The sequence below is a fragment of the Scyliorhinus torazame genome, chromosome 4 (genome assembly GCF_047496885.1).
Source record: "Scyliorhinus torazame isolate Kashiwa2021f chromosome 4, sScyTor2.1, whole genome shotgun sequence".
NCBI lineage: Eukaryota > Metazoa > Chordata > Chondrichthyes > Carcharhiniformes > Scyliorhinidae > Scyliorhinus > Scyliorhinus torazame.
The window spans coordinates 228,208,686-228,231,760 of NC_092710.1; the positions used below are offsets into that span (position 1 = coordinate 228,208,686).

Below are 23,075 nucleotides of genomic sequence, written 5' to 3' on the forward strand. Positions count from 1 at the left end.
AACTCACGAGAAAGACAACGTACGAGAGACAATGCACGAGAGGGAGACAACGCACGAGGGACAACGCACGAGAGACACAACTCACGAGAGAGACAACGCACGAGAAAGAAACAACGCACGAGGAGAGAGACAACGTATGAGAGACACAACTCACGAGAGAGAGAGAGACAGCACGAGAGAGAGAGGCAACGGACGAGAGAGAGAGAGGCAACGGACGAGAGAGAGAGAGGCAACGGACGAGAGAGAGAGAGGCAACGGACGAGAGAGAGAGAGGCAACGGACGAGAGAGAGAGAGGCAACGGACGAGAGAGAGAGAGGCAACGGACGAGAGAGAGAGAGGCAACGGACGAGAGAGAGAGAGGCAACGGACGAGAGAGAGAGAGGCAACGGACGAGAGAGAGAGAGGCAACGGACGAGAGAGAGAGAGGCAACGGACGAGAGAGAGAGAGAGGCAACGGACGAGAGAGAGAGAGAGGCAACGGACGAGAGAGAGAGAGAGGCAACGGACGAGAGAGAGAGAGAGGCAACGGACGAGAGAGAGAGAGAGGCAACGGACGAGAGAGAGAGAGAGGCAACGGACGAGAGAGAGAGAGAGGCAACGGACGAGAGAGAGAGAGGCAACGGACGAGAGAGAGAGAGGCAACGGACGAGAGAGAGAGAGGCAACGGACGAGAGAGAGAGAGAGGCAACGGACGAGAGAGAGAGAGAGGCAACGGACGAGAGAGAGAGAGAGGCAACGGACGAGAGAGAGAGAGAGGCAACGGACGAGAGAGGCAACGGACGAGAGAGAGAGAGGCAACGAGAGAGAGAGAGGCAACGGACGAGAGAGAGAGAGGCAACGGACGAGAGAGAGAGAGGCAACGGACGAGAGAGAGAGAGGCAACGGACGAGAGAGAGAGAGGCAACGGACGAGAGAGAGAGAGGCAACGGACGAGAGAGAGAGAGGCAACGGACGAGAGAGAGAGAGGCAACGGACGAGAGAGAGAGAGGCAACGGACGAGAGAGGCAACGGACGAGAGAGGCAACGGACGAGAGAGAGAGGCGCAACGGACGAGAGAGAGAGGCGCAACGGACGAGAGAGAGAGGCAACGGACGAGAGAGAGAGGCAACGGACGAGAGAGAGAGGCAACGGACGAGAGAGAGAGGCAACGGACGAGAGAGAGAGGCAACGGACGAGAGAGAGAGGCAGCGGACGAGAGAGAGAGGCAACGGACGAGAGAGAGAGGCAACGGACGAGAGAGAGAGGCAACGGACGAGAGAGAGAGGCAACGGACGAGAGAGAGAGGCAACGGACGAGAGAGAGAGGCAACGGACGAGAGAGAGAGGCAACGGACGAGAGAGAGAGGCAACGGACGAGAGAGAGAGGCAACGGACGAGAGAGAGAGGCAACGGACGAGAGAGAGAGGCAACGGACGAGAGAGACAGGCAACGGACGAGAGAGAGAGGCAACGGACGAGAGAGACAGGCAACGGACGAGAGAGACAGGCAACGGACGAGAGAGACAGGCAACGGACGAGAGAGACAGGCAACGGACGAGAGAGACAGGCAACGGACGAGAGAGACAGGCAACGGACGAGAGAGACAGGCAACGGACGAGAGAGACAGGCAACGGACGAGAGAGACAGGCAACGGACGAGAGAGACAGGCAACGGACGAGAGAGACAGGCAACGGACGAGAGAGACAGGCAACGGACAAGAGAGACAGGCAACGGACAAGAGAGACAGGCAACGGACAAGAGAGACAGGCAACGCACGAGAGAGAGACATGCAACGCATGAGAGAGAGACAGGCAACGCACGAGAGACAGGCAACGCACGAGAGACAGGCAACGCACGAGAGAGAGACAGGCAACGCACGAGAGAGAGACAGGCAACGCACGAGAGAGAGACAGGCAACGCACGAGAGACAGGCAACGCACGAGAGAGAGACAACACGAGAGAGAGAGAGACAATGCGAGAGAGAGCAAGTGAGAGTGGCTATAATCAGAGTGAAATATATTCTAATACAGGAGTGATGGGACAAAGTTTGAACTGTGAGATTATCTTACAGAAAATACTGGATGATGAGTCCAATTGAGAGCGCGAGAGAGACAACGCGCGCGAGAGAGAGAGACAACGCGCGCGAGAGAGAGAGACAACGCGCGCGAGAGAGAGACAACGCGCGCGAGAGAGAGACAACGCGCGCGAGAGAGAGAGACAACGCGCGCGAGAGACAACGCGCGCGAGAGAGAGACAACGCGCGCGAGAGAGAGAGACAACGCGCGCGAGAGAGAGACAACGCGCGCGAGAGAGAGACAACGCGCGCGAGAGAGAGACAACGCGCGCGAGAGAGAGACAACGCGCGAGAGAGAGACAACGCGCGCGAGAGAGAGACAACGCGCGCGAGAGAGAGACAACGCGCGCGAGAGAGAGACAACGCGCGCGAGAGAGACAACGCGCGCGAGACAACGCGCGCGAGAGAGAGAGACAACGCGAGAAGAGAGACAACGCGAGAGACAACGCGAGAGAGACAACGCGAGAGAGACAACGCGAGAGAGACAACGCGAGAGAGAGACAACGCGAGAGAGAGACAACGCGAGAGAGACAACGCGAGAGAGAGAACGCGACAGAGAGAACGCGACAGAGAGAACGCGACAGAGAGAACGCGACAGAGAGAACGCGACAGAGAGAACGCGACAGAGAGAACGCGACAGAGAGAACGCGACAGAGAGAACGCGACAGAGAGAACGCGACAGAGAGAACGCGACAGAGAGAACGCGACAGCAAGTGAGAGTGGCTATAATCAGAGTGAAATATATTCTAACACAGGAGTGATGGGACAAAGTTTGAACTGTGAGATTATCTTACAGAAAATACTGTATGATGTGTCCAATTTCCTAAAGACACTCATAAACACGAGTCGGGATTACCCATCCATGGAAGGTTTACCAGTCCTTAATTTTTGCTCCTAACCAATTTCATTATACAACACAATTTAAATTGCATTCTTACATCTCTGCATCGGTTTGCTGTACTCTGACATGTTATCTGGTCGAATTGATCGCAAAAATTTGATGTAGTCATCACTGTGGTACTTTGTCATCTCCTCAGTCGTGGCCTTGTGTGGCCGCTAGTGGAATAATAACAAGAATAAAATGGTTACATTACTGCCAGTTCTCCTCCTCCATTGCCCAACTGATCAGGTTTAGAAAATACAAGTACCAACTTACATAGATTTCCATCTTTCTATATAATCCATAATTCAGCAATAGATTATGGGTCATACGGATTCGGTGTGGTTTCATAGGGTGTCCCTGTCCATAATAGTAGTTCCCTATGTCACCTAGTAAAAGGAAAACCGAATTGCTGATTAATCAAGAAGGAAAACTGCATTGATGTCAGCATTTTTAAAACTCAGCTTATAGACTTTAGCTAAACAAGATATCTGAAACTATTCATTAATTACATCCCAACAAAGTAATGCAAAAATCTGTACCAAAGAACACAATTCAGAAATTAAAAATTATATCAGTGTATCAATAGCAAATCACACATGTGGCACTGCACAAAAGTAAATCACAAATTGGAAAGAGGAACCTATGGGAACATTTGACAATACCAAAAGGGTATAAAACAAACTATGATACTATTTCATACATCAGGTGAAAAAGAGTAAAAAATGACAAAGTTTAGCAATTAATTAGTGAGGTTTCCAATCCATTTTATAAACTACAAGTTTGATTACTAAGTCAGAGGAGGTCACAATGAATGATTAAATAGTTCAACTTTCATTTCAGAGAAAATCTACTGATCATCATTCATAGAGGACAACAGTAATTCCATATCTTAATTGAGAAAATTGATTTCATGATAAAAACAAAACTTGTCGTCAACAAAATGTTATATATTACATTTTGCTTAGCATAGCGTCCTTTATACTGATGAACAAAATCTGCGGAGAGGAAGAAAAGTGAACTTGCATTGTTCAGGTTCAACTGCTTCATACAAGTACTAAAGAGAAAAGGTTCCTTCCACTTACCCAACCCATTCCTAACAAGCTAAATAGTACACACTATTGCAGATTATTTCCAATTTAGCTGACCCAAGATCAATAATCACAAGTACAAGTTCTGAGGAAACTTTTTCTGAACTGCTAAGATTAAAACTTGAAGGATAGTAATCTAAAGCTACTCTGAATTTGAATTCCCTACCAAGGCAATACAATTGAAGGTAACCTTCTGGCAGTAATTACTGAACACTTTTTTTAGAAGCAGCGATTCCCTCAAGGAGCATAGACTTTTCAACTGTAAGGGCATTACCATTCAGAGCAAAGCTAAATATGTTCTGCCAACAGCACTGGGACCAGGTCCACCACTGTAGTTCTGATTACAGACAAATTGAGTTTTCTATCTGCCTGTATAAGTCAGGAATGTGCTTTCAGTATTTTTGGCCAGTGCAGACCTTGGCCAAATATTAAGGAAAATTTTCAGCAGATTTACAAAGCACAACGCAATTACACCAATGGTGAGTGAGATTAGCTTGTTGCCAGTGTGAAAGGTCATTTTTGCAGCTTCAAAGAATTGTGTATATGAGACTGAGCAGTTTCCTCACTACCAAACCACCCTACAGCAGAAGTAGTGTAATTTCTCACCAACAGGTAACAGCACAATTTCTTGGAAATGTTTTAGTAACAAATGGGACTAAAGAAGACAATTGTTGTTATTTATTCTTGACGAAGTACTCAGCACTTCATTTCACTTAATGTCATTCTATACTGGAAAATGTCTCGGACACCACCATCCCACTGTGGGGTCCTGCAGGCACAAAGATGCAGTGGCAGTATCTGGAACTTACCACCGTAATGAAGTGCTTCGAGAGGTTGATCATGAAGCGCATCACCTCCATACTCCCAGAACGCCTTGATCCACTGCAATTCGCATACCGTCGCAACCAGTCCACAGCAGACACCATTTCCCTGGCCCTACACTGACCCCTAGAGCAGCTCGACAACAAGGACTCCTACATCAGACTCCTGTCTATTGATTACAGCTCTGCCTTCAACACCATAATCCCAGCCAAGCTCATATCAAAGCTCCAAAACCTAGGACTTGGCTCCCCACTCTGCAACTGGATCCTCGATTTTCTGACCAACAGACCACAATAAGTAAGAACGAACAACAACACCTCCGCCACAATAGTCCTCAATACCGGGGCCCCGCAAGGCTGCGTACCTAGCCCCCTATTCTACTCCCTGTAAACACACAACTGCGTGGCAAAATTTGGTTCCAACTCTATCTACAAGTTTGTTGATGATATGACCATAGTGGGCCGGATCTCGAATAACGACGATTCAGAATACAGGAGGGAGATAGAGAACCTAGTGGAGCGGTGCAGCGACAACAATCTCTCCCTCAATGCCAGCAAAACTAAAGAGCTGGTCATTGACTTCAGGAAGCAAAGTACTGTACACACCCTGTCAGCATCAACGGGGCCGAGCTGGAGATGGTTAGCAGTTTCAAATTCCTAGGGATGCACATCTCCAAAAATCTGTCCTGGTCCACCCACGTCGACGCTACCACAAAGAAAGCACAACAGCGCCTATACTTCCTCAGGAAACTAAGGAAATTCAGCATGTCCACATAAACCCTTACTAACTTTTACAGATGCACCATAGAAAGCATCCTAGCCTGGTATGGCAACTGCTCGGCCCAGGACCGCAAGAAACTTCAGAGAGTCGTGAACACCACCCAGTCCATCACACGAACCTGCCTCCCATCCATCCATCGACTCCATCTACACCTCCCACTGCCTGGGGAAAGCGGGCAGAATAATCAAAGAACCCTCCCACCCGACTTACTCACTCTTCCAATTTCTTCCATTGGGCAGGAGATACAGAAGTCTGAGAACACGCACGAACAGACTCAAAAACAGCTTCTTCCCCGCTGTTACCAGACTCCTAAATGACCCTCTTATGGGCTGACCTCATTCACACTACACCCCTGTATGCTTCATCCGATACCGGTGCTTATGTAGTTACATTGTATACGTTGTGTTGCCCTATTATGTATTTTCTTTTATTCCCTTTTCTTTCTATGTACTTAATGATCTGATGAGCTGCTCGCATTAAAATGGATTCTATCCAAACAAGGCAAAGTTCTGTAAAGTTTCTGCCTAACCCCTCTCATAATAAATGAAATTTCATAGTAACCTCACACACTGCCAAATCCATTTTCTGCAGCTAATGAGTATTCATACTCCAATAGTATTCATATCTTCTAATACATATCGGTTTATAATTTCTAATTAATTCCACCCCCTTTGGACTTCCTGTGGTGGGGATATGCTGAACAATCACACGAAAAGTGGCTCTCCCTTGGGAACTTCAAATTAGGCCATTTTAACCCGTCAATTGGATACCATAAACAAACAAACAAACCTCCACCATTACCCTAAACCAGGGTTTTTCAAACTCATGGGTCATGGTCAGGAGGGTCGTAGGGGCTGGTTTAGCACAGGGCTAAATCGCTGGCTTTGATAACAGACCAAGACAGGCCAGCAGCACGGTTCAATTCCCGTTCCAGCCTCCCCGAACAGGCGCTGGAATGTGGCGACTAGAGGCTTTTCACAATAACTTCATTTGAAGCCTACGTGTGACAATAAGCGGTTTTCATTTCATTTCCTTTCACTGAACGAGCGGTTGTGCCTTTCCCGATCGCAGGAAGCCCCCAACCATCATGACTGGCTTTTAAGAACGCAGGCCGTCAGCAGTCCCCGATTGGTTGCGGCATTTGAGGGGGTGGGGAGGCACGAGGTCTTTACATCTGTGCTTCGGGCGCAAAATCATGGAGAGACTCCTCCATTTTGTAGCTGCCAGCAAGCAAGCAAGCAAGAGGACTGTGTGAAAAATCTGAAGATGGATCATTTTGTAATAAGGAAGAGAGGGCCAGAGGCACAAACAGGCCAGGATCTCACAATTAAATATGCTATAGAGAGCTTCTCAGAAGAGTCCACGGCAAGACAAAGTAGTGCTGGTGCGAGCTGCATCCAGAGATGCAGGGCCTTTGCTGAACAAACAATGAAGAAACTGAAATCAGGAACAAAGCAGTATAAAGATGATTTCTTGAGTTATGGCTTTAATTGGCGCAAAAGTAGAAAGGAAGCTGTTGCCAAACCATGGCTTACAAGGGAAATTAGAGGTAGTATTAGATTCAAAGAAGAGTCATACAAATTAGCAGGAAAAAGCAACAGACCCGAGGACTGGGAATAGTTCAAATTCAGCAAAGGCGGACCAAAGGATTGATTAGGAAGAGAAAAATTCAATATGAAAGTAAGCTAACGGGAAACATAAAAACTGACTGTAAAAGTTTCTAAAGGTATGCAAGGAGAAAAATATTGATAAAGACTAATGTAGGTCCCTTACAGTCAGAAACAGGGGAATCCATAATGGTGAACAAAGAAATGGCTGAGGAACTAAATTTGTACTTTGCTTCTGATTTCACAAAGGAAGACACCTTCAGTGAGGAGCTGAAGGAAATTAGTGTTACTAAAGAAATTATTTTGGGGAAATTAATGGGATTGAAGGCTGATAATCTCCAAGGCCTGATAATCTTCATCCCAGAGTGCTTGAGGAAGTGGCCCTAGAAATAGCAGATCCATTGGTGGTCATTTTCCAAAATTCTTGAAACTCTGGAATTGTTTCTATAGATTGGAGGGTAGCCAGTATAACCCCACTGTTCAAAAAGGCAGGTGGAGAAAAAACAGGGAACTGTGGAGCAGTGAGCCAATGTCGGTAGGAGGGAATTTGCTAGGGCCCATTATCAACCATTTCATAGCACAGCATTTGGAAAGCAGCGGTGTAATCCAGAGAAAGTCAGCATGGATTTACAAAAGGGACATCACGCTCACACTAGAATTCTCTGAAGATGTAATTGGTAGAGTTGACCAGGGAGAACCAGTGGTTGTGGTTTATTTAGATTTTCAGAAGGCTTTCCACAAGGTCTCACATAGCAAACTATGTAAAGTCAAAGCGCATGGAATTGCGGGTAGTGTCTTGAGATGCATAGAAAGCTGGTTAGCAGACAGGAAGCAAAACAGTGGAATAAATGGGTCTTTTTCCAATTGGTAGGCAGTGAGTAGTGGGGTACCGCAGGGATCTGTGCTCAAAGCCCAATTGTTCACATTATATAATGATTTGGACAAAAGGACTAAATATATTATCTCTAAATTTGCATATGATATAAAGTTGGGTGGGAGGGTGAGCTGTGAGAAGGATGCAGAAATGCTTCAGTGGGATTTTGACATTCTGAGTGAGTGGGCATATGAATGGCAGATGCAGTATAATATGGATAAACTTGAGGTTATCTGCTTTGGTAGCAAAATTAGTAAGGCAGATTATTATTTGAATGGGTGTCAATTGAGAAAGGTGGATACTCAGCGAGACCTTGATATTCTCGTGCATCAGTCGCTGAAAGTAAGCACGCAGGTACAGCAGGCAGTAAAGAAGGCAAATGGTATGTTGGCCTTCATAGCGAGATGATTTAGCGAGACTTTAACCTGGTGTTGCAAGACTTCTTACTGAGAGGATTTAAGTATAGGAATAGGGATGTTCTACTGCAATTCTATAGGGCATTGGTGAGGCTACACCTGGAATAGTATGCACAGTTTTGGTGTCCTTATCTGAGGAAGGATATTCTTGCTATGGAGAGAGTGCAGCAAAGGTTTACCAGGCTGATTCATAGAATCATAGAATTTACAGTGCAGAAGGAGGCCATTCGGCCCATCGAGTCTGTACCGGCTCTTGGAAAGAGTACCCTACCCAAGCCCACACCACCCTATCCCCATAACCCATTAACCCCACTCAACCAACACTAAGGGCAATTTTGGACACCAAGGGCAATTTAGCATGGCCAATCCAGCTAACCTGCACATCTTTGGACTGTGGGAGGAAACCGGAGCACCCGGAGGCAACCCACGCACACACGGGGAGAACGTGCAGACTCCGCACGGTGACCCAGCAGGGAATCGAACCTGGGACCTTGGAGCTGTGAAGCAATTGTGCTATCCACAATGCTACCGTGCTGCCCCTGGGATGGTGGGACTCTCATGAGTAAAGACTAAGTCAGTTAGGATTATACTCATTGGAGTTTACAAGAGTGAGCGGGAACTCAGAAACTTATAAAATTCTAACAGGATTAGGCAGGGTAGATTCAGAAAGAATGTTCTCGATGATGGGGGAGTCCATTACCAGGAGTCAAAGTTTGAGGATAAGGGGTAAACCTTTTAGGACTGAGGCAAGGAGAAATTTCTTCACTAAAAGAGCAGTAATTTTGTGGAATTCTCTACCACAGAAAGTAGTTGAGATCAAAACGTTCTATAATTTCAAGAAGGAATTAGATATAGCTCTTGGGCTAAAGGAATCAAGGGATATGAGGGGGGGGGGGGGGGGGGGGGGGAAAGAGAGGCGGGGCTGAATGGCCTCCTCCTGCTTCTATTTTCTATGTATGTTCCTATGTAATTCAGGCACCACTTCGGGTTGGTCGCAATGTCCATCATGACCCTCATCTGCAAGAACCATAGATTTACCTCTGCGAGGATAGACACCTCCGTTAAAAGGTGGAAACATGATGAAGGAGTACTGAAGGTAGAGACAGCAGAGTAGCTACACTGGGGGAACTGACGGACAAGCTCCAGCTCCTGAAATGGAACAAGCTCCGTTATATGCAAATAAGGAACTTCCTCCACAAGGAGACAACAACGTTCCCCCAGCTACCAGGACACTCCCTGCTGGATAGACTTCTGACCACAGACCACAGATGGTCGCTGCGCTGACACGTGCGGATGAATGCTGGAATAGGTACAGGCATTACTGGATGAGAAACGGGAGACTTGTCAGGAAGAGCTGGAGAAGAGATGGGGGAGGACTCTGGATCAAAGCACTGCACAGGGCAAACTCCACCTCCTCATGCACAGGGCTGAGCCTAACACAACTAAAGGTAATGCACAGGGCACACCTGACCTGAACACACATGAGCAGGTTCTTCCTAAAGGCGGGGTAAAACTGTGAACGGTGCCAGGGAGACCCAGCCAACCACACCCACATGTTCTGGCCCTGTCCCAGACTTGTTGGGTACTGGACCGCTTATATCGAGGCCATGTCCAAGGTTGTTGGGGTGAGGGTGGAGCCATAGCCACTAGTGGGGGTCTTTGGGGTATCGGAACATCCAGAACTCTTTACGGAGAGATGGGCAGATGCCCTAGCCTTTACCTCGCTGACCGCCTGTCAGAGTCTCCTGCTCGGCTGGAGATCAAAAGCGCCATCCAAGGCTGCAGACTGGCTTTTCAACTTTGCAGAATTCCTTAAATTGGAAAGGATAAAATTCTTCATTCGGCGATCGGAGGAAGGCTTTCACCACATGTGGAAGCAATTCACAAGTCGGTTCCAAGACCTGTTTGTGACCAGCAACCAACAAGGCAAGGGTGAGGGGGGCTGACAGAAACAGACAACGGAAGAAGCGGGAGGGGGGAGGGAGGAGTGGAGGACACTCACCAGGAAATAAGGCAAGCAAGGCAGAGGAGCCAGGGGGACAAAGGACAAGGAAACACATGGGTGCGATCACAACAACAGCACCAAGATACACCCAAGTAGCACCAAATACACCCCTGGTATGTTTTAATACCAGGAGGCAACGTGTAAAGTTAATACGGCACGGTTGTGGTAACCGATCACTGGGGGGCCCACACATCTGTACACAAGTTACCGTTGTATACATACCTGTTTATATTCCTAATTTTTTCTTTTCTTTTTTCCTCGTATACCAAATCTTTATTATTGTGCAATGTTCCTTGCAATGTTATTAGAAATGCAAAACCAATAAAAATACTTTCAAAAATTCTACCCCCTATAATTGTGTTTATTAACAGAACAGCAATTGATTTTTTCTGGAAGCCTATTCAAACTACATAAATGGGAAAAATTATGCCTAATCTCAAGCTTTGTTCGGAGTTTATGCAACCGTAATCTAATCTCAATTATCTATTTTATTTACGTGCTCACATGTTATCATAGCTTTTAGAAAACCTGGTTCTTGCACCCTCCGTCTTCTTTCCTCCACTGAAGACAGGCTTTGGGTTTCAAGTTATAAAGAACCAATCATCCTCAGCATACTCCTCTATCTCATCAACAATCTTCTATGGGTGGGGTAACTAATTTATGACACAATCAGACTATTTACATCATTAGAATAATGTATTTTGACTTCTATTTGTTCCCTCATTTCATTAGTCAAGCTGTCAAGTTCCACATTGGTCAGAAACTTTCAATGATTAACAATTATACCTAAACTATTTCCACCATTGTTAAGACACTTTAATCAGACGCTTATGATTTCAACACATTTTTCATTTACTACATTAAAACCCATCTACTGTACCCAGCTCTACGGTTTAATTTGTCCAGATAAACTTAAAAACTTAAATTATGCTCACCTCCCTTACATTTATCACTCGGTCATGATAACTTGATGCAAACAGCTCATTTACGCAAGAGATTGTTTCTTGTCATCTATTATGCTTACACAGTGTAACCCTAAGACTTATTGTCCATTCCTTTCTTTCTCCGAAGCATTGCTCTATATTAGATGCACTATAAAATGCATTGTTATTGTTTTCAAAATGTCCACAGCAATTCAACATACTGAGGCTTTATGTTGTTGCTAACTATATTGAAGGGCTATTGGTGGCAATTACTTACTTACTTCTCAAGGGGCTGTTTAGCACAGGGCTAAATCGCTGGCTTTGAAAGCAGACCAAGGCAGGCCAGCAGCACGGTTCAATTCCCGTAACAGCCTCCCCGAACAGGTGCCAAAATGTGGTGACTAGGGGCTTTTCACAGTAACTTCATTTGAAGCCTACTTGTGACAATAAGCGATTTTCATTTAAAATTATTCTCAATATAAATTATAAAATATTGCAAATATTTATCCAGTAGAGGGGCAACACAGGGGCACAGTGGTTAGCACTGCTGCCTCACAGACTCGATGGGCCGAATGGTCTCCTTCTGCACTGTAAATTCTATGATCTATGATGATTGAGCAGCATACTTTGTACTCCACCCGAAATTAAATATTAAAAAAGCATTTCCTCAGAAAGGCAATCACACACTTCAACATGCACAACAATATAGAGAACGAAGCAGAATTAGCTTCTAAATAGTATCCAACAATAGATTACTGAATAACAGAAAGATGTCCGCAAGCGAGTACTTATTCAAAATCAAGCAGTTCTTCGTGACTTTGAAGCCCAAAATACTTGGAAATCCATACTATTTATTCAAGAAAACAGCAGTCACAACAAGAATCAATCAAGCAGTTTTTATTTCTACATACTACCAAGGCTGACAAGTTTTCCATAAGCCTTTATTATTGTTTATATTTATAGATGAAGGGAAATGAGGACACTGGAAAACTGGAAATTTAAAATCCTATTACACACAGTGTATTTATCATGAGTATCTTAACTGATTTTTCTTAGTTTTGTAGCTAAAACTATCAAATATTGTATCTGTTAAAATCATTTAATTGCAGAGTAAAAGTATAACTGATTGTAAAAAGTAGAGACAAGATATAGATAATTTTTCAAAAATGTATTACTGGCATAAAATCAAGTAACAATTCCAACAATACGACAGTACCTTTATTGTCACGCCTAAAAATTTAATATAGGCTGAACTCATTGCAAATCTGACCTCCATAATTGCAATTTTCAAAACATATCATAAAAACAAGATGTAAATATTAATTATTGTTTGCATTCAGGCAAGGGACTTAGGAAAGTGTGGGGGAAGAGTACGCTCTAACTGGGGTGGGAGTCACATCAAATGGATGGCATACTTGGAATTCAAGTAAATGGGTACGTGACTATGCTATTTAGCTTCCTCGCTATAATGTTAGAATCCAACTGAACAGTATTCTTCTACTTAATCCAAGTCAATTAATTCAAATTATCCTTAATTCAAGGCCTTGACATCCTTTCTAGCTTGTGATGCCCAGAATTGGAGACAGTACTCTAGCTGGGTCCTGACCAGTGACTTTTGAAGGTTTAGCTCCATGACTATTAAGTTTTTATTTTTGAAAGAAAAAAAAGCCTGCTCAACATACCCTGCCACCTTCAAAGATTTAACCCCTGCTCTTTGTTCTTGAGCATTCTATTTAATTCGCTCTCCTCATTCCCCTGACCAAAATGCATCACTTTACAGCTTTCTGCATTAAATTTCATTTAAACATGTCTGCCCATTTCACCAGACTGTTGTTATTCTCCTCCTATTAACCTCTTTGTATCATGTCACCTGCAAACTTTGAAATTATGCCCTGTTTACCCAAATCCCTTAACCGTATATCAAAAAGAGCATACTGGCCACTGGGACACCTCTATCTTTTTCTCTCCAGGCTACTCACCACTATTTTGCTTTCTGTCTCTTAGCCAATTTTGCATCTATGTTGCTCCTACTGCATTAATTCTATGCGTTTAAGGCAGCATGGTGGCGCAGTGGTTAGCACAGCTGCCTACGGCACTGAGGACTCGAGTTCGAATCACGGCCCTGGGTCACTGTCCATGTGGTGTTTGCAGGTTCTCCCCGTGTCTACGTGGATTTCACCCCCATAATCCAAAGATGTGCAGGGTAGGTGGATTGGCCACGCTAAATTGCCCCTTAATTGGAAAAAATTAATTGGGTACTCTAAATTTAAAAAAATAATAATTCTGTGAATTACCTCATTTTTTTCATAATACATCTATTTGTAATGAATGGATCAGCATGCAATGTACTGAAGTAAATAAATGTAGGGTTGTGTGTTTGCAATTTCCTCAAATGTTGAATGTCCAATCTCGACCATGCCATTACGGGGAGGAAGCGAGCAAACTATGATATTTCTTACAAGGGTGGAGGGAAGGGTCACACCAAAATTTAAGTTCAATATTTGTAATAGCCTCATCCTAATCCTCTTGGCCATTTAAAGATGTGGAAACTACAATAGGAGGAAGAGGAAAGAAACTCAGCAGGTCTTGATTCTCAGGCCAAAGCTTATTCTTATTGTTTGGAATTGCCAAATGCAATTGAATCAGTGTCACACGTAAATCCAAATGAAGTAATTATACTTAAATAAAGTAGTGCACAAACCAGAAAAAAATCAATAAGCATTCACAGTATTGAGAAGACTATGTAAAAAAGTGATTAAAAGCGATTGAATTCCTTTTTTACACCAGCTTCATTCAACCAGTATCAGAACAATAAAATACGTCAACAGTCAGAAAACACATTCTATGCACAAAACACAAGTCTAATTATATAGATTTGGCTCTGCCAATGAAATGCCCAACATGATACCTGTATTTCAAAAAGTCATTCTGCTCCACAACATAAACTGTTCCAAAGCAAACTGACAATGGCAATCCATGCCAACATTGATTTTTTCTGAGAGCTACTTCATGTTGGAGCAGTTACTTGGCATAAGGAAATACAAAATAGCAGGTCACAACCCAGAGACAGAAACAAATGCCATCAAATATAGGGGTTTCCTCTCCTTTCCAATTGGGAGAGGAGAAGGAAGAGTCCTGTACTAAAAATACTGCCTCTTTATATTTTTACTAATGAACAAATTTAGTTTAGAAAAAATTGAATTTCTATGCAAAGGCGAATAATCAGGATTGTTTTGAACCTGCTGGCTACATATGACAATATTACTAAAATTACAGATTAGTATCACATACAAATTTCAATGCTACTTCAGATTTTTTGGTCAAAAACTAAAAACTTACCCACAGCATCAGTACTGTCAGCTCCACTTAAGTGAACACCTGATAAATGAACATTTCTGTTAAGTAAGCAGTAATTGAAAAACCAAAACCAATTTCTATCTAAATACATATATGAATAAAATTCAATTTATTACACATTTGGCCAGTTTCTAAACTCCAATTACTTTTGGAAGATTGTGATTATTTGAACACTGATATTACAGATAACTGTTTGAATAATTTACACTACGCCAATAGAATTAAATAGCATAAATCACTGTACAACAAAAAGAAACTAATAGCTCAGGGTGAACGCCATATAAATTAATAAATTTTGTGGAAACAAGTTTAGATAAAAAGCAATCACCAGTAATTCTGTTGAAAATGTGCTGTTCTTATTTCGAAAAAATGTAATTACAAAAAGGAAAGCAAAAAAAGACTAAGTTTAGAGAACGACACTCACGAGTATGTTGGGAGAACAAAAATGGTTGATATAAAATGGTAATCATCTGCCCTAGAATTCCATTTAAATCTATGTTTATGAGTAATTATAATCCTTGAACACCTCTTTTAGAAATGTCCCATGTCACCAGACTTTTTTAGTACATAAGAAATGATGTGCACTTTTGTGAATTGACTTTAATGTTACACATGCATATACTTGGTGTATATTCTTTATTTACCTAAAATGGATTCCAGCACCATAAAGAAACTTGCAACCACCAGTACCTGACTCGTTTATGCTCGATTTCTGTTCATTCAAAGGACTTTTTGCACTATAAAAACTGGAATCCTTCAACAATTTGAAACAAACAACTTTGAATTATGGGGTGACTGTATTCAAAATAATCTTATCAAATTAATCAGAGCTTGGAAGAACAAAAAAAAAAAAAGACCTTTCAAGTACCCAATGATGTGCTTTACTGAGCTTTGGTGTGAAAAACAATATTGTACATGTGTGTAAAACAATCCACATGCTCACACGTGCACACACACAAAGTACAATTACTTTCAGGGTCTACTGTACACCTTTCATCTGTGGATTCATATCGAACACAAATTCAAAATTCTGGGACATAAAGAGCAAGACCTTCACACTTTAACAGCATCTTCCCATTTGTTTCAAATTCTACACCAATTTATCCTTTCAACAAACTAATTTTAATATTTAAAGCTGCAGATTCTTCTGCCCATTTCCCCCCCTTTATTTCAGGGGCATGCATTGAAAATACTGCTCCATTCTCCCCTAAAGAGTATTGATTTGTAATATTTTACTTTTTAAATTGTTATTTGACATGATTAACTGTTCAGGTCTGAACAAAGTTGAAATATGGGTGTCAAGCTGACCGAAGGGACCTAGAACAATTCTAACTTTGTAATGTATGAAATTGCTAATGAAGCCAGAGTGGTGTAATATTGCAGATCACATACTGGATGTGCTGTATTGGCCTGAAGTGAGAATTGAAGTAGGCACACCAAGAATCAAACATTCAGCCTATCTGGAATATCTATGCAAAGACAGAACATGAACATAATAGAATGCAACCAGTCATTTCATAATAATGGTGAAAGAACAAAAATGTCATATGAAGTAAGGTAATTCTGTAAATAATCATGTTTACAGGTTATAAAAGAGTGATAATTAAACCATTTTAAATTTATTGCCATGGAAGGGGAGTTAATGGTACAGCCTATCACACTGTTATCAGCCTGTGAATTATTCCACTACTTTGTACAATTTTCAAAGGGAAAAACGCGTGAAAAGATGGAAACCAAATTTTCATAATGGAGCATGGGTGAAGTCTGCCAATATTAGTATAAAAGTCTCCACCTTTAGTGTGAGAAAATGATTTTAAAAATACATTGTGAACATGGTTGTAACAAACTGAATTAAATATCAATGTTTTTTCCTTCTGTTGCCTTAGTTCTTTTACCAATCATCTTACATCAGTGTCCTTGGGTTCTCAAAATTTCCACGAAAGGGAACAGTTTCTCTCTACCTACTTTGTCTCTCAACTGTGAATCCTTTAGGACCTCCGGGTGCGGCTATGCAGAGCTAGGTCGCATGTTCGGTAGCTCCCTCTTGGGACGGACTTTTGGGCTCTTTACAGGGCCCCTACGGCATTTGTTTGACATTTCCCGGTGTGGGAAGAAGACTGCAACATTCCCCCGACAGTGTCCCCCAGGAATGGTATGTCTCTTGGTTACCAGACCCGGCAGAAGCAGTAAAAGATTTGGCTTTAGCTGCAGGATAAACAAAGCCTCTTCCAGCATGCAGGTGAGGGAAGGGCAAGCTTAGAGGCTGCAAGCTGACTTGAGGGCCTTTATTAAAGGTGAATTCTAGCAGCAGAGGGAACAACTGTGAAAAGATCTACCAAGGCCAATGAAGAAGTGGGTACGAGGCTTCCGGTGGCGGCCATGGAGTAGGTCGCGCATTCGGCAGCTCCCGTCTGGAACGGACTCTCAGACCTTTTTCAGGAGTTTCCACAGACTTTTTGGGGCAGATTGGTGAAGCGAACACTGCCAAAAGGATTCCCTCTCGAGACTTCCGGTTGCGGCTATGCGGAGCTAAGTCGCACATTCGGCGGCTCCCGCAAAAACTGACTTTTGGCCTCTTTTCAGGGGCCCCAAGGGCACTTTTTCGACGTTTCCCGGTGTGGGAAGGAGTTAATAGTTCCCCGTCAGTATATGGCTTTAACTAGGAGCGGGGCGACAAAAAAGGTGATGGTGGACCAGAAGAAGGGAGGGAAGAAGGACAAAATGTCGGCGGGCGGAGACCAGGCAGCGTGGAGGCAGTGGGCGGAGGAGCAACAGGAGGATATCCAGCGCTGCCTCAGAGAGATTAAAACGGACCTGCTAGAGCCGATGAAGGCTTCTATTGATAAGCTGCTGGAGACACAGTCGGCTCAGGGGGGTGGCGATCCAAGAGGCTCGACAAAAGATCTCTGACAATGAGGACGAGATCTTAGGCCTGGCGGTAAAGGTGGAGGCGCACGAGGCGCTCCACAAGAAATGGCAGGAGCGGTTCGAGGAGATGGAGAATCGGTCGAGGCGGAAGAATCTGCGGATTCTGGGCCTCCCGGAGGGGCCGGACGTGGGGGCCTACGTGGTCACCATGTTGAACTCGCTGATGGGAGCGGGGTCCTTCCAGGGAACTCTGGAGCTGGGAGGGGCCTATAGAGTGTTGGCGAGGAGGCCCAAGGCTAACGGCCAAGGCCGCGGGCGGTGCTGGTGCGGTTCCATCGGTTTGTCGATTCGGGAGTGTGTGCTCAGGTGGGCCAAGAAGGAGAGGAGCAGCAGGTGGGAGAACGCGGAGGTTTGGATATACCAGGACTGGAGTGCGGAGGTGGCGAAGAGGGGGGCCGGGTACAATCGAGCGAAGGCGGTGCTGAACAGGAAGGGGGTGAAGTTTGGCATGTTGCAGCCGGCGCGACTGGGGGTTACCTACAAGGACCGGCACCATTATTTTGAGTCTCCGGAGGAGGCATGGGCCTTTGTTCAGGCCGAGAAGCTGGACACAGACTGAGGGTCGGGATGGGCGATTGGGGACTGCGGTGGATATGTTATGCCTATTTTTGGGGGGGGGGGGGGCCTTTGCATTGTTTTGGGTTTCTTTTTCTCTGTGTTTTTCTCTTTCGGGTTGGGGAGGGTGGATGGGGCGGGTTGGGCACTGTTTTGCTTGGTGGTGGGGCCTGGTAGGTGGAGAGCGCGGGCTTTTTTCCCATGCCGAAGACTGGGGGGAGCGGGACCGGGGCGGGGAAGCGAGGATTGTTTCCCGCGCTTAGAACGGAGGGGGGAGGGGGAGAGCCTGTGGATGGGGAGCGGGAGAGGAGGGTGTGCCACACAATGAGAGGAGTCGAAGGGGAGGCGGGAGTGGCCGGGGTCAGCTGACTTTCGGAAGTGCAATGGGGGGAGTAAACCAGCTAGGACGGGTCCTAGCCCGGGGGGGGGGGGCTGCTGCTGCTAAGGTCAAGGAGGAGCTGGAACAAGTGGGGGCGGTCGAGATGGGGGGTTGCCGCTGTGGGGAACGGGCCGAGTGTGGGGTGCGGGCGCGTGGCTGGCCGAGGAGGGGTCATGGCTTGTCGGCAGGGGATGGGGGCGGGTAGCCCCCTGATAACCTGGAATGTAAGGGGACTGAATGGGCCGGTTAAGCGAGCCCGCGTGTTCACGCACCTGAAGGGGCTCAAGGTGATGTGGTTATGCTCCAGGAAACACACCTGAAGGTGGCAGACCAGGTAAGACTGAGGAAAGGGTGGGTAGGTCAGGTGTTTCACTCGGGGCTAGATGCCAAAAATCGAGGGGTGGCGATCTTGGTGGGAAAGAAGGCGTCATTCGAGGCGTCGAGCATTGTGGCAGATAATGGCGGTAGGTACATAATGGCAAGTGGTAAGTTGCAGGGAGAGAGGGTGGTACTGGTCAATGTGTATGCTCCGAACTGGGACGATGCGGGTTTTAAGCGGCGTATGTTGGGTCGGATCCCGGACTTGGAAGTGGGGGACCTGATAATGGGGGGGGGGGGGGGGGGGAGACTTTAACACGGTCGTGGATCCGGCACTGGATCGTTCCAGGTCTAGGACAGGTAGGAAGCCGGCGGCGGCTAGTGTTGAGGGGATTTATGGACCAAATGGGAGGGGTGGACCCTTGGAGATTTGCAAGGCCGGGGGCTAGGGAATTTTCATTCTTCTCACATGTCCATAAGGCTTATTCTCGAATCAACTTTTTCATTTTGAGTAGGGCGCTGATAGAGAGAGTAGAGGATACCGAGTATTCGGCAATAGCCATTTCGGACCACGCCCCGCATTGGGTGGACTTGGAGATGGGGGAGGAGAGGGACCAGCGCCCGCTGTGGGGCTTGGAGGTGGGGCTGTTGGCAGACGAGGAGGTGAGCGAGCGGGTCCGAGGAAGTATAGAGAGGCACTTGGAGACCAACGATAACGGGGAGGTCCGAGTGGGGATGGTATGGGAGGCACTGGGGCCGGTGGTGAGGGGAGAGCTGATCTCCATTAGGGCCCACAAGGAGCGAAGGGGGGGGGGGGGGAAAGAGGAAGAGGCTGGTGGGAGAGATGGTGAGGGTTGACAGGAGGTATGCGGAAGAGCCTGAGGAAGGATTGTTGAGGAAGAGGTGCAGCCTCCAGGCCGAATTCGACCTGGTGACCACCAGGAAGGCGGAGGTGCAGTGGAGGAAGGCCCAGGGGGCGGTCTACGAGTATGGGGAAAAGGCAAGCCGGATGCTGGCGCATCAGCTTCGGAAGCGGGACGCAGCTAGGGAGATCGGGGGAGTTAAGGACAGGGGAGGGAGCGTGGTGTGGAGTGGGGTTGGCATCAATGGGGTCTTCAGGGACTTCTACGAGGAGGGAGGGATGGGCCGTTTCCTGGACCAATTGAGGTTTCCAAAGGTGGAAGAGGGACTGGTGGCAGGACTGGGGGCCCTGATTGGGCTGGAGGAGCTGATCAAAGGGATAGGAAGCTTGCAGGCGGGGAAGGCACCGGGGCCAGACGGTTTCCTGGTCGAGTTCCATAAAACATATATGGACCTGTTGGGCCCGCTGTTAGTTAGGACCTTTATCCCCTGCAATGTGGGTCTTACAGACCGATTTCCTTGCTAAATGTAGATGCCAAGGTACTGGCGAAGGTCTTAGCCACGAGGATTGAGGATTGTGTGCCGGAGATCATCCATGAAGACCAGACGGGGTTTGTGAAGGAGAGACAGTTGAACGCGAATGTGCGGAGGCTTTTGAACGTTATCATGATGCCGGCGACGGAGGGGGAGGCGGAGATAGTGGTGGCGATGGACGCTGAGAAAGCCTTTGATAGGGTAGCGTGGGGGTACCTGTGGGAGGTGCTGAAGAGGTTCGGGTTTGGGGAGGGGTTTGTCAGGTGGGTTAGGCTGTTGTATGAGGTCCCGATGGCGAGTGTGGCCTCAAATAGGAGGCGGTCCGAGTACTTTCGGTTGCACCGAGGGACGAGACAGGAGTGTCTCCTGTCCCCCCTGCTCTTCGCACTGGCGATTGAACCCCTGGCTATGGCACTGAGAGAGTCAAGGAACTGGAGGGGGTTGGTGCAGGGTGGGGAGGAGCATAGGGTGTCGCTTTATGCGGACGACCTGCTGCTGTATGTGGCGGACCCGGTGGGAGGAATGCCAGAGGTAATGAGGATTCTTAGGGAATTCGGGGACTTTCCAGGGTACAAGCTCAATATGGGGAAGAGCGAGCTGTTCGTAGTTCAGCTAGGGGCCCAGGAGAGGGGGATGGGCGAGCTCCCACTAAAAAGGGCGGAGAGGAGCTTCAGATATTTGGGGGTCCAGGTGGCCAGGAGCTGGGGGGCCCTGCATAGGCTTAACTTTACAAGGCTGGTGGAGCAAATGGAGGAGTTCAAGAGGTGGGACACGTTGCCGCTGTCCTTGGCGGGTAGGGTGCAGTCAATCAAAATGACGGTGCTCCCAAGGTTTTTGTTCCTGTTCCGGTGCCTCCCGTGTTTATCCCGAAGGCTTTTTTCAGGTGGGTTAACAGGAGTATAATGGGGTTTGTGTGGGCGCGAGGGACTCAAGAGGGTGAGAAGGGTGTTCCTGGAGCGGAGTAGAGATGGGGGGGGGCTGGCGCTGCCCAACCTCTATGGGTACTACTGGGCCGCCAACGCGACAATGGTGCGCAAGTGGGTGATGGAGGGGGAGGGGGCTGCATGGAAGAGGCTGGAGACGGCGTCCTGTGTGGGTACGAGTCTGGGGGCGCTTGCAACGGCGCCGCTGCCGCTCCCTCCAAGGAGGTATACCACGAGCCCGGTGGTGGTGGCGGCCCTCAAAATTTGGGGGCAGTGGAGGCGGCATAGGGGGAGGTTGGGGCCTCGCCGTGGACCCCATTACAGGGGAACCACCGGTTCGCCTCAGAAAGAACTGGTGGAGCGTTTTCGGGGTGGCACAGGGCAGGGATACGAAAGTTGGGGGACCTGTTTGTGGACGGGAAGTTCGTGAGCTTGGGTGAGCTGGAGGAGAGGTACGGGCTCTCCCCCCCCCGGGGAACACCTTCAGGTACTTACAGGTAAGGGCGCTTGCCAGACGGCAGGTGGTGGAATTCCCGCGGCTACTGCCACACACAGTACAGGACAGGGTGCTCTCGGGAGGGGGGGGGGGGGGGGGGGGTGGATGGAGTGGGGAAGATCTCGGAAACTTTCCAGGTGATGCAGGAGGAGGAGGAGGCCTTGGTGGTGGAGTTGAAAAGTAAGTGGGAGGAGGAGTTGGGAGAGGAGATCGAAGAGGGGACATGGGCAGATGCCCTAGGGAGGGTGAATTCTTCCTCTTCGTGCGCGAGGCTCAGCCTCATACAGTTTAAGGTGCTGCACAGGGCACACATGACCGGGACAAGGATGAGCCGGTACTTTGGGGGTGAGGACAGGTGTGTTAGGTTCTCAGGGAGCCCAGCAAATCACACCCATATGTTCTGGGCATGCCCAGCGCTGGAGGAATTTTGGAAGGGCGTAGCGAGGACGGTGTAGAGGGTGGTAGGATCCAGGGTCAGATCGGGCTGGGGGCTCGCAATATTTGGGGTGGCAGAGGAGCCAGGAGTGCAGGAGGCGAAAAAGGCCGGAATCTGGCCTTTGTGTCCCTGGTAGCCCGGCGAAGGATTCTCCTTCAGTGGAAAGATGCGAGGCCCCCAAGCGTGGAATCCTGGATCAGCGATATGGCAGGGTTCATTAAATTGGAGAGGGTGAAATTCACCTTGAGAGGGTCGGTACAATGGTTCTTTAGGCGGTGGCAACCGTTCTTAGACTTTCTGGCAGAACGATAGACATTGGTCGATGGCAGCAGCAGTCCGGGGCGGGGGGGGGGGGGGGGGTTTACTTTATTTTTGTTTCTGTTATTTACACTGGAAGGTCTGAGGGGGTGTATACACCGGTTGTGTTAAGTCGGGGTGTTAATGTTAATTTATTATTTATGTACGGGGGGGGACAGGGGTTTGGGGGGTTGCTTTTTTAGATTGTGTTTTATAATTGGGTTCTTTTTTCTTTCTCATTTTGTTATTGATATTTTATGAAAACCTTTAATAAAAATTATTAAAAAAAAAAAAACTTTGAATCCTTTAATCAAATCTCCTTGCAACCTTCTGTTTGCTAAGGAGAACAAGCCCACCTTCTCCAATGCAACCCTCATCCTCAGGAACATTCTCCTAAATCTTTTCTGGACCTTCCCTAAAATGTGGTGCCCAGAATTGGGCATAATAGGCCAGCTGAGGATGAACCATTATTTCTTAAAGGTTCAACATAACTTCCTTGTTCTTTGTAATCTATGCCTCTAATCATAAAATCAAGGATCCT

At 46.9% G+C, this 23,075-nt stretch overlaps 1 protein-coding gene across 3 annotated transcripts in view; it reads right to left on the bottom strand.

Annotated features, from left to right (window-relative positions):
- The window catches only part of LOC140410797 (histone deacetylase 2), a 118,711-nt gene that overhangs the window by 52,242 nt on the left and 43,394 nt on the right, over positions 1–23,075 (bottom strand). For 2 of the 3 annotated variants that reach the window (XM_072499418.1, XM_072499417.1), the window contains exons 2-4: positions 14,790–14,828; positions 3,209–3,321; positions 2,991–3,108 (exon numbers count right to left, since the gene is read on the bottom strand). In XM_072499418.1, coding sequence (XP_072355519.1) covers positions 2,991–3,108; positions 3,209–3,321; positions 14,790–14,828 — 270 coding nt within the window. The remainder of the gene's footprint in view (positions 1–2,990; positions 3,109–3,208; positions 3,322–14,789; positions 14,829–23,075) is intronic. The other variant, XM_072499419.1, reaches the window with a different exon arrangement.